The sequence below is a fragment of the Mustelus asterias genome, unplaced genomic scaffold (assembly GCF_964213995.1).
Source record: "Mustelus asterias unplaced genomic scaffold, sMusAst1.hap1.1 HAP1_SCAFFOLD_4409, whole genome shotgun sequence".
In the NCBI taxonomy this organism is placed as follows: Eukaryota; Metazoa; Chordata; class Chondrichthyes; order Carcharhiniformes; family Triakidae; genus Mustelus; species Mustelus asterias.
In genome coordinates, this window is record NW_027594354.1 from 1 (window position 1) to 18,507 (window position 18,507).

At 54.5% G+C, this 18,507-nt stretch overlaps 1 protein-coding gene across 1 annotated transcript; it reads right to left on the minus strand.

Annotated features, from left to right (window-relative positions):
- Positions 1–94: 94 nt before the first annotated feature.
- Positions 95–16,297, minus strand: LOC144491089 (low-density lipoprotein receptor-related protein 1-like; the record flags this gene model as incomplete). Its single annotated transcript, XM_078208770.1, has 6 exons — positions 16,131–16,297; positions 13,904–14,075; positions 8,275–8,379; positions 4,490–4,554; positions 3,179–3,272; positions 95–239 (listed from the first exon to the last, which is right to left on the minus strand). Coding segments are annotated over exons 1-6 (741 nt in total), but the record flags the coding sequence as incomplete, so codon positions are not given.
- Positions 16,298–18,507: the final 2,210 nt, after the last annotated feature.

The window sequence follows — 18,507 nt, forward strand, 5'->3', positions numbered from 1 at the left end:
AGTGCCCACAGTGCGGCGCGCCCCAGCACTGACCCTCCCACACAGTGCGGTGCTCCCTCAGCACTGACCCTCCCACTGTGCGGCACTCCCTCACCTTGTCTGGATCCAGGTTGTAATCTGCATCTAGAAGTTCACCACCTCCCTCCTCGGGTTCAGCTTCATACATGTTGTAGGTCGGGTTTCCAATCTCTACATTCATCACACCATTCGTCATCCGTTGGTGTTGGAAACCTTTCGCCCTGTCACAGAAAGATCCAGAATGTGAGACCCTCCCACAGTGACAGAGAGGGAGAGAGAGACAGAGAGAGAGACACACAGAGAGAGAGAGTGACAGAGAGGGAGAGTGACAGAGAGGGAGAGTGACAGAGAGGGAGAGTGACAGAGAGGGAGAGTGACAGAGAGGGAGAGTGACAGAGAGGGAGAGTGACAGAGAGGGAGAGTGACAGAGAGGGAGAGTGACAGAGAGGGAGAGTGACAGAGAGGGAGAGTGACAGAGAGGGAGAGTGACAGAGAGGGAGAGTGACAGAGAGGGAGAGTGACAGAGAGGGAGAGTGACAGAGAGGGAGAGTGACAGAGAGAGAGAGAGAGACAGACAGACAGAGAGAGAGCGAGAGAGAGACAGAGAGAGAGAGAGACAGAGAGAGAGAGAGACAGAGAGAGACAGAGACAGAGAGAGAGAGAGAGAGACAGAGAGGGAGCGAGAAAGAGAGAGAGAGAGAGAGACAGAGAGAGAGACAGAGAGAGAGACAGAGAGAGAGAGACACAGAGAGAGAGAGACAGAGAGAGAGAGAGACAGAGAGAGAGACAGAGACAGAGAGAGAGACACACAGACAGAGAGAGAGAGACAGACAGAGCACAGTTCTGGTCACTATTAAAGAAAGGATATTATTAAACTAGAAAGGGTGCAGAAAAGATTCACGAGGATGCTACCGGGACTTGATGGTTTGAGTTATAAGGAGAGGCTGGATAGACTGGGACTTTTTTCTCTGGAGCGTAGGAGGCTGAGGGGTGATCTTATCGAGGTCTATAAAATAATGAGGGGCACAGATCAGCTAGATAGTCAACGTCTTTTCCCCAAAGGTAGGGGAGTCTAAAACTAGAGGGTGTAGGTTTAAGGTGAGAGGGGAGAGATACAGAAGGGTCCAGAGGGGGCAATTTTTTCACACAGAGGGTGGTGAGTGTCTGGAACGAGAGGCAGTAGTAGAGGCGGGTACAATTTTGTCTTTTAAAAAGCGTTTAGACAGTTCCATGGGTACGATGGGTATAGAGGGATATGGGGCAAACGCGGGCAATTGGGACTTGCTTAGAGGTTTGAAAAGAAAAGGGGGGCAGCATGGACAAGTTGGGCCGAAGGGCCTGTTTCCCGGCTGTAAACCTCTCTGACGCTCGGAGGGGTTCGTCTTATGAAGAGAGATTGAACAGTTTAGAACAGACTCTCTCTGGGATGTAGAATAATGAGGGGAGATCACATTGAGGTCTACAAGAAGAATGGAGATGGGGGGAACCTTCTAGAAACATATAAGATGATGAAGGGAATAGATAAGATAGAAGCAGGGAGGTTGTTTCCACTGGCGGGTGAAACTAGAACTAGGGGGCATGGCCTCAAAATAAGGGGGAGCAGATTGAGGACTGAGTTGAGGAGGAACTTCTTCACACAAAGGGTTGTGAATCTGTGGGAATTCCCTGCCCAGTTGAGGCTCCCTCGTTGAATGTTCTTCGAGGCAAGGATAGATAGATTTTTGAAGGAATTAAGGGTTACGGTGAGCGGGTGGGTAAGTGGAGCCGAGTCCATGAAAAGATCAGCCATGATCCCTTAGAAATCGTAGAAACCCTACAGTAGAGAAAGAGGCCATTCGGCCCATCGAGTCTGCACCGACCACAATCCCACCCAGGCCCTACCCCCATATCCCTACACATTTTCCCACTAATCCCTCTAACCTACGCATCCCAGGACACTAAGGGACAATTTAGCATGGCCAATCCCCCCTAACCTACACATCTTTGGACACTAAGGGGCAGTTTAGCATGGCCAATCCACCCTAACCTACACATCTTTGGACACTAAGGGACAATTTAGCATGGCCAATCCACCCTAACCTACACATCTTTGGACACTAAGGGACAATTTAGCATGGCCAATCAACCCTAACCTACACATCTTTGGACACAAAGGGACAATTTAGCATGGCCAATCCACCCTAACCTACACATCTTTGGACACAAAGGGACAATTTAGCATGGCCAATCCACCCTAACCTACACATCTTTGGACACAAAGGGACAATTTAGCATGGCCAATCCACCCTAACCTACACATCTTTGGACACAAAGGGACAATTTAGCATGGCCAATCCACCCTAACCTACACATCTTTGGACACAAAGGGACAATTTAGCATGGCCAATCCACCCTAACCTACACATCTTTGGACACTAAGGGACAATTTAGCACGGCCAATCCCCCTAACCTACACATCTTTGGACACTAAGGGACAATTTATCATGGCCAATCCACCCTAACCTACACATCTTTGAACACTAAGGGACAATTTATCATGGCCAATCAACCTAACGCGCACATCTTTCGGACTGTGGGAGGAAACCGGAGCACCCGGAGGAAACCCACGCAGACACGAGGAGAATGTGCCGACTCCAACACAGACAGTGACCCCAAGACGGGAATCGAACCCAGGGGGGTCCCTGGAGCTGTGAGGCAGCAGCGCTAACCCCACTGTGCCACCATCTTGTTGAATGGGGGAGCAGGGCTCGAGGGGCCGGATGGCCTACTCCTGCTCCTAGTTCTTAGGATAAAAGGTGTGGATCAAGTAGACGCGGGGTCGATGCTTCCTCTGGTGGGACCATTCTTGGACGAGGGAGGGGGGTCATCGTCTGGGGATAAGGGGGCAGCAAGTTTAGAACGGAGTTGGGGGAGGAACGACTTCTCCCGAAGGGAATCTGTAGAATCCGCTGCCCCAAAGTGCGGTGGATTCTGGGACATTGAAGGAGGAGGTGGATAGATTATTTAATTGGGGATGGGTGTTGAAGGGTGATGGGGAGAAGGCAGGAAAACGGGGATGAGGGGGGATATCAGCCACGGCGGAACGGATGGGCCGAGTGGCCCCATTCTCCCCCGACACCTTCTCGACACCCCGCCGCGTCCTCCGACAGTTCCCGCTTACCCCCGCGTTCGATGCTTGTACCAACACAGGCCGCCGACTGCCAGGAGGGCGAGCAGGAGTAGGATGATGATCGGTACGATGATGGACGTCGTCTCTGATGCAGAGGGAGGAAATCGAAGGGGGAATTTGTGAATCAGTCGGGCTAACGATCGCAGGGCTGCACAACCGGGGCCAGTCACACCCGCGCAAGCTCGATACCGCCCGGGACAAAGCAGCCCCCCCCCCCTTCCCTCCCCGCTCGATCGAACACGCTAACCTCCGCCCCACCGCCTCCCCTCTCGACCGACACGCTAACGCCCCAACCCCCCGCCCCAAACAAACAGCGGCAGCTGTGTGCACCAACTACTGGATGTCCCCGCAGCGACTCGCCGAGGCTCCTCCGACATCCACTCCCTCCACCACCGACGCGCAGCGGCAGCTGTGCGCACCAACTACTGGATGTCCCCGCAGCGACTCGCCGAGGCTCCTCCGACATCCACTCCCTCCACCACTGACGCGCAGCGGCAGCTGTGCGCACCAACTACTGGATGTCCCCGCAGCGACTCGCCGAGGCTCCTTCAAACAGCACCTTCCAAACCCACCAACCACCTCTACCTGGAAGGATAAGGGGATGATGGGGGGAGGGGGGGGGTGCAGCAGCAGAGGCATGGGGAACACCCCCACCTGCAAGCTCCTCCCTCTGCACGCCTGCGCCCACAAATCCTGGAACTCTCAAAAGGTTGCTGACGAAGATTGGGTCACACGGAGTTGGGGGTCGGGTGTTGGCGTGGATTGGGGATTGGCTATCCAACAGGAAGCAGAGAGTCGGAATAAATGGGCGCTTTTCTGGTTGGCGGATGGTGACTAGTGGCGTGCCGCAGGTATCGGTTCTGGGGCCTCAACTGTTTACCCATTTATATAGAACATAGAAAAACTACAGCACAAAACAGGCCCTTCGGCCCCACAAATTGTGCCGAACACATCCCTACCTTCTAGACCTACCTATAACCCTCCGTCCTATTAAGTCCCATGTACTCATCCAGGAGTCTCTTAAAAGACCCCATTGAGTTCGCCTCCACCACCACTGACGGCAGCCGATTCCACTCGCCCACCACCCTCTGTGAAAAACTTACCCCTAACATCTCCCCTGTACCTCGGCTCCTTCGACATTCACTCCCACCATCACCGACGCACAGCGGGTGGATGGGACGATAAACTGGCTCTCCCACCCACCCTTGGCCATGAGTGAATAAGTCACCCCTCCCCCTCCCCCACTCCCCGAGGTCGAGGGGCAAGGTGTGGGGGCAAAACTTTGGGAGTAATACCACATACTACTAGAAATCGATGCCTGGGTCTCCAACGCCTCGCACTGTGGACCTTTCCAACCTACAACACACCTGCAAGACACAAGAGAGGTACAGTTAACACACACACAGAGAGAGAGAGAGAGACAGAGACTGCCCCCCCGCCCCCTACCTCCCCGGTCCTGTCTCGCTCTCAGCAGAGACGGCGCACAGAGCAGGGAAAAGCGGGACGGGTGGATCACCCCATCGGGTAACTTTACGTCTTGTCGAAGCACGGGGGACAGGAGCAGGAGGAGGCCATTCGGCCCTTCTATCCTGCTCCCCCATCCATCACCATCACGGCTGACCATCCAACCCAACAGCCGAATCCTGCTTTCCCCCCCATGACCTTCGATCTTCAGGGTTCTGAAGACTGTGGAGGAACAGAGAGATCTTGGGGTCCATATCCGCAGATCTCTAAAGGTTGCCACTCAAGTGGATAGAGCTGTGAAGAAGGCCTATAGTGTGTTGGCGTTCATTAACAGGGGGTTGGAGTTTAAGAGCCGTGGGGTTATGCTGCAACTGTACAGGACCTTGGTGAGACCGCATTTGGAATATTGTGTGCAGTTCTGGTCACCTCACTATAAGAAGGATGTGGAAGCGCTGGAAAGAGTGCAGAGGAGATTTACCAGGATGCTGCCTGGTTTGGAGGGTAGGTCTTATGAGGAAAGGTTGAGGGAACTTGGGCTGTTCTCTCTGGAGCGGAGGAGGCTGAGGGGAGACTTAATAGAGGTTTATAAAATGATGAAGGGGATAGATAGAGTGAACGTTCAAAGACTATTTCCTCGGGTGGGATGGAGCTATTATAAGGGGGCATAACTATAGGGTTCGTGGTGGGAGATACAGGAAGGATATCAGAGGTAGGTTCTTTACTCAGAGAGTGGTTGGGGTGTGGAATGGACTGCCTGCAGTGATAGTGGAGTCAGACACTTTAGGAACATTTAAGCAGTTATTGGATAGGCACATGGAGCACACCAGGATGATAGGGAGTGGGATAGCTTGATCTTGGTTTCAGATAAAGCTCGGCACAACATCGTGGGCCGAAGGGCCTGTTCTGTGCTGTACTGTTCTATGTTCTATGATCCTGTTCACCTCCCAAAGTGGGTCCATGCCGTCCTTGAATTTTAACCCACTAAGCTAGTCACGAACAGGCCCTTCGGCCCAACTTGTCCATGCTGCCCCCTTTATTTTTTGAAACCCCTAAGCTAGTCCCAATTGCCCGCGTTTGCCCCATATCCCTCTATACCCACCGTACCCATGGAACTGTCTAAATGCTTCTTAAAAGACAAAATTGTACCCGCCTCTACTACTGCCTCTGGCAGCTCGTTCCAGACACTCACCACCCTCTGTGTGAAAAAATTGCCCCCTCTGGACCCTTTTGTATCTCTCCCCTCTCACCTTAAACCTACACCCTCTAGTTTTAGACTCCCCTACCTTTGGGAAAAGATGTTGACTATCTAGCTGATCTGTGCCCCTCATTATTTTATAGACCTCTATAAGATCACCCCTCAGCCTCCTACGCTCCAGAGAAAAAAGTCCCAGTCTATCCAGCCTCTCCTTATAACCCAATCCACCAAGTCCCGGTAGCATCCTAGTAAATCTTTTCTGCGCTCTTCCTAGTTTAATAATATCCTTTCTATAATAGGGTGACCAGAACTGTACACAGTATCCCAAGTGGGGCCTTACCAATGTCTTGTACAACTTCAACAAGACGTCCCAACTCCTGTATTCAATGTTCTGCCCGATGAAACCAAGCGTGCCGAATGCCTTCTTCACCACTCTTTCCACCTGTGACTCCACTTTCAAGGAGCTATGAACCCGTACCCCCGAGATCTCTTTGCTCTGTAACTAGTCTTAGATTCCCCTACCTTTGGGAAAAGATGTTGACTATCTAGCTGATCTGTGCCCCTCATTATTTTATAGACCTCTATAAGATCACCCCTCAGCCTCCTACGCTCCAGAGAAATAAGTCCCAGTCTATCCAGCCTCTCATTATAACTCAAACCATCAAGTCCCGGTAGCATCCTAGTAAATCTTTTCTGCACTCTTTCTAGTTTAATAATATCCTTTCTATAATAGGGTGACCAGAACTGTACACAGTATTCCAAGTGTGGTCTTACCAATGGGGGAGAGAAAAGTGAGAGTTACAAAGGAAGAGATAAAGAGGTATTTAATCTGGCCATTCAGCCCATCGACTCTGCACCGACCACAATCCCACCCAGACCCTACTCCCATATCCCTACACATTTTACCCGCTAATCCCTCTAACCTACGCATCTCAGGACACTAAGGGGCAATTTTTAACCTGGCCAATCAACCTAACCCGCACATCTTTGGACTGTGGGAGGAAACCGGGGCACCCGGAGGAAACCCACGCAGACACGAGGAGAATGTGCAAACTCCACACACAGACAGTGACCCAAGCCGGGAATCGAACCCGGGACCCTGGAGCTGTGAAGCAGCAGTGCTAACCACTGTGCTACCGTGCCGCCTTTACACAGGAACAGGAGGAGGCCATTCAGCCCCTCTCTCTCCAGCCTGTTACACAGGAACAGGAGGAGGCCATTCAGCCCCTCTCTCTCCAGCCTGTTACACAGGAACAGGAGGAGGCCATTCAGCCCCTCTCTCTCCAGCCTGTTACACAGGAACAGGAGGAGGCCATTCAGCCCCTCTCTCTCCAGCCTGTTACACAGGAACAGGAGGAGGCCATTCAGCCCCTCTCTCTTGAGCCTGTTACACAGGAACAGGAGGAGGCCATTCAGCCCCTCTCTCTCTCTGCAACCTGTTACACAGGAACAGGAGGAGGCCATTCAGCCCCTCTCTCTCTCTGCAGCCTGTTACACAGGAACAGGAGGAGGCCATTCAGCCCCTCTCTCTCCAGCCTGTTACACAGGAACAGGAGGAGGCCATTCAGCCCCTCTCTCTCCAGCCTGTTACACAGGAACAGGAGGAGGCCATTCAGCCCCTCTCTCTCCAGCCTGTTACTCAGGAACAGGAGGAGGCCATTCAGCCCCTCTCTCTCTCCAGCCTGTTACACAGGAACAGGAGGAGGCCATTCAGCCCCTCTCTCTCCAGCCTGTTACACAGGAACAGGAGGAGGCCATTCAGCCCCTCTCTCTCCAGCCTGTTACACAGGGACAGGAGGAGGCCATTCAGCCCCTCTCTCTCCAGCCTGTTACACAGGAACAGGAGGAGGCCATTCAGCCCCTCTCCAGCCTGTTACACAGGAACAGGAGGAGGCCATTCAGCCCCTCTCTCTCCAGCCTGTTACACAGGACCAGGAGGAGGCCATTCAGCCCCTCTCTCTCCAGCCTGTTACACAGGAACAGGAGGAGGCCATTCAGCCCCTCTCTCTCGCTGCAGCCTGTTACACAGGAACAGGAGGAGGCCATTCAGCCTCTCTCTCTCTCCAGCCTGTTACACAGGAACAGGAGGAGGCCATTCAGCCCCTCTCTCTCCAGCCTGTTACTCAGGAACAGGAGGAGGCCATTCAGCCCCTCTCTCTCTCCAGCCTGTTACACAGGAACAGGAGGAGGCCCATTCAGCCCCTCTCTCTCTCTTGAGCCTGTTACACAGGAACAGGAGGAGGCCATTCAGCCCCTCTCTCTCCAGCCTGTTACACAGGACCAGGAGGAGGCCATTCAGCCCCTCTCTCTCCAGCCTGTTACACAGGAACAGGAGGAGGCCATTCAGCCCCTCTCTCTCCAGCCTGTTACACAGGAAGAGGAGGAGGCCCCGTTTGGGACAGATGGGGGGGTTAAAAGCCTTGCTTACCTGCATTCCGGGAGTTCTGTCCTCTGGTTCATTTCACAGTGGCCATTATTCTGACAGTATCCCTCACAGGTCAGGCAACTGGGACCACTTCGACCATCCGTGCAGCTGTGGCAGGGGTTGGGGGTGGGATAGAGAGAGAGAGAGAGAGAGAGACGGGGGTCAGTCCTGGTTCCAATCTGGCCCCTTCCTCCCCACCTCCGATCAACTCACAAGTAAAGCTCACATTAACACCGCAATGAAGTTACTGTGAAAATCCCCCCAGTCGCCCACACTCCTGTTCGGGGTGACACTGAGGGACAATTTAGCACGGCCCAATCCACCCTAACCTACACATCTTTGGGACACTAAGGGACAATTTAGCATGGCCAATCCACCCTAACCTACACATCTTTGGACACTAAGGGACAGTTTAGCATGGCCAATCCACCCTAACCTACACATCTTTGGGACACTAAGGGAGAATTTAGCATGGCCAATCCACCCTAACCTACACATCTTTGGACACTAAGGGACAATTTAGCATGGCCAATCCACCCTAACCTACACATCTTTGGACACTAAGGGACAATTTAGCATGGCCAATCCACCCTAACCTACACATCTTTGGACACTAAGGGACAATTTAGCATGGCCAATCCACCCTAACCTACACATCTTTGGACACTAAGGGACAATTTAGCATGGCCAATCCACCCTAACCTACACATCTTTGGACACTAAGGGACAATTTAGCACGGCCAATCCACCCTAACCTACACATCTTTGGGACGCTAAGGGACAATTTAGCATGGCCAATCCACCCTAACCTGCACATCTTTGGACACTAAGGGACAATTTAGCACGGCCAATCCACCCTAACCTACACATCTTTGGGACGCTAAGGGACAATTTAGCATGGCCAATCCACCCTAACCTGCACATCTTTGGGACGCTAAGGGACAATTTAGCATGGCCAATCCACCCTAACCTGCACATCTTTGGACACTAAGGGACAATTTAGCATGGCCAATCCACCCTAACCTACACATCTTTGGACACTAAGGGACAATTTAGCATGGCCAATCCCCCTAACCTGCACATCTTTGGACACTAAGGGACAATTTAGCACGGCCCAATCCACCCTAACCTACACATCTTTGGACACTAAGGGACAATTTAGCATGGCCAATCCACCCTAACCTACACATCTTTGGACACTAAGGGACAATTTAGCATGGCCAATCCACCCTAACCTACACATCTTTGGACACTAAGGGGCAATTTAGCATGGCCAATCCACCCTAACCTACACATCTTTGGACACTGAGGGACAATTTAGCATGGCCAATCCACCCTAACCTACACATCTTTGGACACTAAGGGACAATTTAGCATGGCCAATCCACCCTAACCTACACATCTTTGGACACTAAGGGGACAATTTAGCATGGCCAATCCACCCTAACCTACACATCTTTGGACACTGAGGGACAATTTAGCATGGCCAATCCACCCTAACCTACACATCTTTGGACACTAAGGGACAATTTAGCATGGCCAATCCACCCTAACCTACACATCTTTGGACACTGAGGGACAATTTAGCATGGCCAATCCACCCTAACCTACACATCTTTGGACACTAAGGGACAATTTAGCATGGCCAATCCACCCTAACCTACACATCTTTGGACACTGAGGGACAATTTAACATGGCCAATCCACCTAACCTACACATCTTTGGACACTAAGGGGCAATTTAGCATGGCCAATCCACCCTAACCTACACATCTTTGGACACTGAGGGACAATTTAGCATGGCCAATCCACCCTAACCTACACATCTTTGGACACTGAGGGACAATTTAGCATGGCCAATCCACCCTAACCTACACATCTTTGGACACTGAGGGACAATTTAACATGGCCAATCCACCTAACCTGCACATCTTTGGACACTAGGGGCAATTTAGCATGGCCAATCCACCTAACCTACACATCTTTGGACACGAAGGGACAATTTAGCATGGCCAATCCACCCTAACCTACACATCTTTGGACACTAAGGGGACAATTTAGCATGGCCAATCCACCCTAACCTACACATCTTTGGACACTAGGGGCAATTTAGCATGGCCAATCCACCCTAACCTACACATCTTTCGGACTGTGGGAGGAAACCGGAGCACCCGGAGGAAACCCACGCAGACACGGGGAGAACGTGCAGACTCCACACAGACAGTGACCCAAGCCCCGGGGAATCGAACCCGGGGTCCCTGGCGCTGTGAGGCAGCAGCGCTAACCCACACTGTGACACCGTGCCGCCCTCCCAAATTCTTCCCTGCTGCTGCCGTCAGACTTTTGAATGGACCGACCTCGCGTTAAGTTGATCTTTCTCTACACCCCTAGCTGTGACTGTAACACTACATTCTGCACCCTCTCCTTTCCTTCTCTATGAACGGTATGCTTTGTCTGAATAGCGTGCAAAGAAACAATACTTTTCACTGTATCCCGATACATGATTAGTAAGTTTGCGGAGGACACGAAGGTTGGTGGATTTGCGGATAGCGATGAGGACCATCAGAGGATACAGCAGGATATAGATCAGTTGGAGACTTGGGCGGATAGATGGCAGATGGAGTTTAATCCAGACAAATGTGAGGTGATGCATTTTGGAAGGTCTAATACTGATAGGAAATATACAGTAAATGGCAGAACCCTGAAGAGTATTGATAGGCAGAGGGATCTGGGTGTACAGGTGCACAGGTCACTGAAAGTGGCAACGCAGGTGGAGAAGGTAGTCAAGAAGGCATACGGCATGCTTGCCTTCATCGGCCGGGGTGTTGAGTTTAAAAATTGGGCAAGTCATGTTGCAGCTTTATAGAACCTTAGTCAGGCCGCACTTGGAATACAGTGTTCAATTCTGGTCGCCGCACTACCAGAAGGATGTGGAGGCTTTGGAGAGGGTTACAGAAAAGATTTACCAGGTTGTTGACCTGGTCTGGAGGGCATTAGCTATGAGGAGAGGTTGGAGAAACTTGGTTTGTTCTCACTGGAACGACGGAGGTTGAGGGGGAGACCTGATAGAAGTCTACAAGATTATGAGGGGCATGGACAGAGTGGATAGTCAGAAGCTTTTTCCCCCCCAGGGTGGAAGAGTCAATGACTCGGGGGGACACAGGTTGAAGGGGCAAGGTTTAAAGGAGATGTACGAGGCAAGTTTTTTTACACAGAGGGAGGTGGGTGCCTGGAACTCGCTGCTGGGGGGAGGTACAAAGAACAATACAGCACAGGAACAGGCCCTACGGCCCTCCAAGCCCGCGCTGCTCCCTGGTCCAAACTAGACCATTCTTTTGTATCCCTCCATTCCCACTCCGTTCATGTGGCTGTCTAGATAAGTCTTAAACGTTCCCAGTGTGTCCGCCTCCACCACCTTGCCCGGCAGCGCATTCCAGGCCCCCACCACCCTCTGTGTAAAATACGTCCTTCTGATATCCCTGTTAAACCTCCCCCCCCTCACCTTGAACCTATGACCCCTCGTGAACGTCACCACCGACCTGGGGAAAAGCTTCCCACCGTTCACCCTATCTATGCCTTTCATAATTTTATACACCTCTATTAGGTCTCCCCTCATCCTCCGTCTTTCCAGGGAGAACAACCCCAGTTTACCCAATCTCTCCTCATAACTAAGCCCCTCCATACCAGGCAACATCCTGGTAAACCTCCTCTGTACTCTCTCCAAAGCCTCCACGTCCTTCTGGGTAGTGCGGCGACCAGAACTGGACGCAGTATTCCAAATGCGGCCGAACCAACGTTCTATACAACCGCAACATCAGACCCCAACTTTTATACTCTATGCCCCGTCCTATAAAGGCAAGCATGCCATATGCCTTCTTCACCACCTTCTCCACCTGTGACGTCACCTTCAAGGATCTGTGGACTTGCACACCCAGGTCCCTCTGCGTATCTACACCCTTTATGGTTCTGCCATTTATCGTATAGCTCCCCCCTACGTTAGTTCTACAAAAATGCATCACTTCGCATTGATCTGGATTGAACTCCATCTGCCATTTCTTTGCCCAAAGGTAGTGGAAGCTGTGAATCTTTGAATCCTTCATCCTATCTATATCTCTTTGCAGCCTACAACAGCCCTCCACCTCATCCACTACTCCACCAATCTTGGTGTCATCAGCAAATTTACTGATCCACCCTTCAGCCCCCTCCTACAAGTCCTTAGGCCGCACTTGGAATATAGTGTTCAATTCTGGTCGCCGCACTACCAGAAGGATGTGGAGGCTTTGGAGAGGGTTACAGAAAAGATTTACCAGGATGTTGCCTGGTCTGGAGGACATTAGCTTTGAGGAGAGGTTGGAGAAACTTGGTTTGTTCTCACGGAGGTTGAGGGGAGACCTGGTAGAAGTCTACAAGATTATGAGGGGCATGGACAGAGTGGATAGAACATAGAACAGTACAGCACAGAACAGGCCCTTCGGCCCACGATGTTGTGCCGAGCTTTGTCTGAAACCAAGATCAAGCTATCCCACTCCCTACCATCCTGGTGTGCTCCATGTGCCTATCCAATAACCGCTTAAATGTTCCTAAAGTGTCTGACTCCACTATCACTGCAGGCAGTCCATTCCACACCCCAACCACTCTCTGCGTAAAGAACCTACCTCTGATATCCTTCCTGTATCTCCCACCACGAACCCTATAGTTGTGCCCCCTTGTAATAGCTCCATCCCACCCGAGGAAATAGTCTTTGAACGTTCACTCTATCTATCCCCCTCATCATTTTATAAACCTCTATCAAGCCTCCCCTCAGCCTCCTCCGCTCCAGAGAGAACAGCCCCAGCTCCCTCAACCTTTCCTCATAAGACCTACCCTCCAAACCAGGCAGCATCCTGGTAAACCTCCTCTGCACTCTTTCCAGCGCTTCCCACATCCTTCTTATAGTGAGGTGACCAGAACTGCACACAATATTCCAAATGTGGTCTCACCAAGGTCCTGTACAGTTGCAGCATAACCCCACGGCTCTTAAACTCCAACCCACTGTTAATAAAAGCTAACACACTATAGGCCTTCTTCACAGCTCTATCCACTTGAGTGGCAACCTTTAGAGATCTGTGGATACGGACCCCAAGATCTCTCTGTTCCTCCACAGTCTTCAGGACCCTACCTTTGGACCCTGTAATCCACATTTAAATTAGTCCTACCAAAATGAATCACCTCACATTTATCAGGGTTAAACTCCATCGGCCATTTTTCGGCCCAGCTCTGCATCCTATCTATGTCTCTTTGCAGCCGACAACAGCCCTCCACCTCATCCACGCATACATGAATAGGATGGGGAATAGAGGGATACGGTCCCCGGGAAGGGGAGGGAGGGTTTTAGTTCAGACGGAGGGGGGGGGGGCAGCATGGTCGGTGCAGGAGGGGCCGAAGGACCTGTTCCTGTGCTGGAATGTTCTTTGCAACGTGACAACAATAAGTCTAATCGAAGCTCAGTGCCAGCTGAGTGGACGGTGTGGGAGAGGGAAGGCAGGAATATCGAGGGGTCCCGAACCCAGCTGGGTTAAGTCTCAGCGTTCCTCGTCCGCTCCTGACTGCCCCTCCAGGAGTTGGGGGGGGGGAGGGGGGGACACATACTTACTTGCAGGTGACGCTGCCCTCCTCAGTGACCGAACATGAGCCCCCGCGGCAGCGATCGCACTTGTCAGTTTCACAGCGGACGCCCTGGTACTTGGGGGTGCAGACGCACTCCTTAACGTCGTCCTCCGTTAGCCGGCACTTGCCGGAGTGCTGGCAGTATCCGTCACACCTCCCTGCAGGCGGGGAGAGGGGGGAGGAATCACAGAGTGTTTGATTAGCGAGAGAGGGAGAGACGGGAGGGGCGAGGGCAGCGCTGAGGGAGTGCCGCACTGTGTGGGAGGGTCGGTGCTGAGGGAGCGCCGCACTGTGTGGGAGGGTCAGTGCTGAGGGAGCGCCGCACTGTGTGGGAGGGTCGGTGCTGAGGGAGCGCCGCACTGTGTGGGAGGGTCAGTGTTGAGGGAGCGCCGCACTGTGGGAGGGTCAGTGCTGAGGGAGCGCCGCACTGTGGGAGGGTCAGTGCTGAGGGAGCTCCGCACTGTGTGGGAGGGTCAGTGCTGAGGGAGCGCCGCACTGTGTGCGAGGGTCGGTGCTGAGGGAGCGCCGCACTGTGGGAGGGTCAGTGCTGAGGGAGCTCCGCACTGTGTGGGAGGGTCAGTGCTGAGGGAGCGCCGCACTGTGTGGGAGGGTCAGAGCTGAGGGAGCGCCGCACTGTGGGAGGGTCAGTGCTGAGGGAGCGCCGCACTGTGGGAGGGTCGGTGCTGAGGGAGCGCCGTACTGTGTGGGAGGGTCAGTGCTGAGGGAGCGCCGCACTGTGTGGGAGGGTCAGTGCTGAGGGAGCGCCGCACTGTGGGAGGGTCAGTGCTGAGGGAGCGCCCGCACTGTGTGGGAGGGTCAGTGCTGAGGGAGCACCGCACTGTGTGGGAGGGTCGGTGCTGAGGGAGCGCCGCACTGTGGGAGGGTCAGTGCTGAGGGAGCGCCGCACTGTGTGGGAGGGTCAGTGCTGAGGGAGCGCTGCACTGTGGGAGGGTCAGTGCTGAGGGAGCGCCGCACTGTGTGGGAGGGTCAGTGCTGAGGGAGCGCTGCACTGTGGGAGGGTCAGTGCTGAGGGAGCGCCGCACTGTGGGAGGGTCAGTGCTGAGGGAGCGCCGCACTGTGGGAGGGTCAGTGCTGAGGGAGCGCCGCACTGTGGGAGGGTCAGTGCTGAGGGAGCGCCGCACTGTGGGAGGGTCAGTGCTGAGGGAGCGCCGCACTGTGTGGGAGGGTCAGTGCTGAGGGAGCGCCGCACTGTGTGGCAGGGTCAGTGCTGAGGGAGCGCCGCACTCACAGACAGACAGACAGAGTGACACACACACGGCGACACACACACACACGGCGACACACACACACACACACACACGGCGACACACACACACACACACACACACACGGCGACACACACACACACACGGCGACACACACACACGGCGACACACACACACACTCCGACACACACACACACTGCGACACACACACACACTGCGACACACACACACACGGCGACACACACACACACTCCGACACACACACACACTCCGACACACACACACACTCCGACACACACACACACTCCGACACACACACACACTCCGACACACACACACACTCCGACACACACACACACACTCCGACACACACACACACACTCCGACACACACACACACACTCCGACACACACACACACACTCCGACACACACACACACACACTCCGACACACACACACACTGCGACACACACACACACACTGCGACACACACACACACACTGCGACACACACACACACACTGCGACACACACACACACACTGCGACACACACACACACACTGCGACACACACACACACACTGCGACACACACACACACTCCGACACACACACACACACTGCGACACACACACACACTCCGACACACACACACACTGCGACACACACACACACACTCCGACACACACACACACACTCCGACACACACACACACACTCCGACACACACACACACTCCGACACACACACACACACTGCGACACACACACACACACTGCGACACACACACACACACACTGCGACACACACACTCCGACACACACACACACACTCCGACACACACACACACACTCCGACACACACACACACTCCGACACACACACACACACACTCCGACACACACACACACACTCCGACACACACACACACACACTGCGACACACACACACACACACAGACAGGTTGATAGACAGACACGGTGCTACGTACTGTATTGGCATCGTTCTCCATCGATGCCGTCCGGGCAGCGACAGTTGGGTTGATTTCCCGAGTTCACCGTACAGGGAACGCCGTTCCGACAGTAACCGTCGCAAACCCTTTTCCGACAGTCTGGGCCCGTGAACCCGTTCGGGCAGCGACAAGTTGGCATTCCTGCAAGAGAGTGAGAGAGAGGAATAGTGCGTTACAACACACTGAGTGTCAACGGGACGTAGAGAGAGAGCGGGGGGAGACAGAGAGAGAGAGCGGGGGGAGACAGAGAGAGAGCGGGGGAGACACAGAGAGAGAGCGGGGGAGACACAGAGAGAGAGCGGGGGAGACACAGAGAGAGAGCGGGGGAGACACAGAGAGAGAGAGCGGGGGAGACACAGAGAGAGAGAGCGGGGGAGACAGAGAGAGAGAGCGGGGGAGACACAGAGAGAGAGCGGGGGAGACACAGAGAGAGAGCGGGGGAGACACAGAGAGAGAGCGGGGGAGACACAGAGAGAGAGAGCGGGGGAGACACAGAGAGAGAGAGCGGGGGAGACAGAGAGAGAGCGGGGGAGACACAGAGAGAGAGAGCAGGGGAGACAGAGAGAGAGCAGGGGAGACACAGAGAGAGAGCGGGGGAGACACAGAGAGAGAGCGGGGGAGACACAGAGAGAGAGCGGGGGAGACACAGAGAGAGAGCGGGGGAGACACAGAGAGAGAGCGGGGGAGACACAGAGAGAGAGCGGGGGAGACACAGAGAGAGAGCGGGGGAGACACAGAGAGAGAGCGGGGGAGACACAGAGAGAGAGCGGGGGAGACACAGAGAGAGAGCGGGGGAGACACAGAGAGAGAGCGGGGGAGACACAGAGAGAGAGCGGGGGAGACACAGAGAGAGAGCGGGGGAGACACAGAGAGAGAGCGGGGGAGACACAGAGAGAGAGCGGGGGCGACACAGAGAGAGAGCGGGGGAGACACAGAGAGAGAGCGGGGGAGACACAGAGAGAGAGCGGGGGAGACACAGAGAGAGAGAGCGGGGGAGACACAGAGAGAGAGAGCGGGGGAGACACAGAGAGAGAGCGGGGGAGACACAGAGAGAGAGCGGGGGAGACACAGAGAGAGAGCGGGGGAGACACAGAGAGAGAGCGGGGAGACACAGAGAGAGAGCGGGGGAGACACAGAGAGAGAGCGGGGGAGACACAGAGAGAGAGCGGGGGAGACACAGAGAGAGAGCGGGGGAGACACAGAGAGAGAGCGGGGGAGACACAGAGAGAGAGCGGGGGAGACACAGAGAGAGAGCGGGGGAGACACAGAGAGAGAGCGGGGGAGACACAGAGAGAGAGCGGGGGAGACACAGAGAGAGAGCGGGGGAGACACAGAGAGAGAGCGGGGGAGACACAGAGAGAGAGCGGGGAGACACAGAGAGAGAGCGGGGGAGACACAGAGAGAGAGAGAGCGGGGGAGACACAGAGAGAGAGCGGGGGAGACACAGAGAGAGAGCGGGGGAGACACAGAGAGAGAGCGGGGGAGACACAGAGAGAGAGCAGGGGAGACACAGAGAGAGAGCGGGGGAGACACAGAGAGAGAGCGGGGGAGACGCAGAGAGAGTGAGCGGGGGAGACACAGAGAGAGAGAGCGGGGGAGACACGGAGAGAGAGAGCGGGGGAGACGCAGAGAGAGAGCGGGGGAGACGCAGAGAGAGAGCGGGGGAGACACAGAGAGAGAGCGGGGGAGACACAGAGAGAGAGCGGGGGAGACACAGAGAGAGAGCGGGGGGGGACACACAGAGAGAGAGCGGGGGAGATGCAGAGAGAGAGAGCGGGGGAGACACAGAGAGAGAGCGGGGGAGACACAGAGAGAGAGCGGGGGAGACACAGAGAGAGAGCGGGGGAGACACAGAGAGAGAGCGGGGGAGACACAGAGAGAGAGCGGGGGAGACACAGAGAGAGAGCGGGGGAGACACAGAGAGAGCGGGGGAGACACAGAGAGCGGGGGAGACACAGAGAGAGAGCGGGGGAGACACAGAGAGAGAGAGCGGGGGAGACACAGAGAGAGAGCGGGGGAGACACAGAGAGAGAGCGGGGGAGATGCAGAGAGAGAGAGCGGGGGAGACACAGAGAGAGAGCGGGGGGGAAAAAAAGAGAGAGAGCGGGGGAGACACAGAGAGAGAGCGGGAGAGACAGAGAGAGAGAGCGGGGGAGACGCAGAGAGAGAGCGGGGGAGACGCAGAGAGAGAGCGGGGGAGACACAGAGAGAGAGCGGGGGAGACACAGAGAGAGAGCGGGGGAGACACAGAGAGAGAGAGCGGGGGAGACACAGAGAGAGAGAGCGGGGGAGACACAGAGAGAGAGCAGGGGAGACACAGAGAGAGAGCGGGGGAGACGCAGAGAGAGTGAGCGGG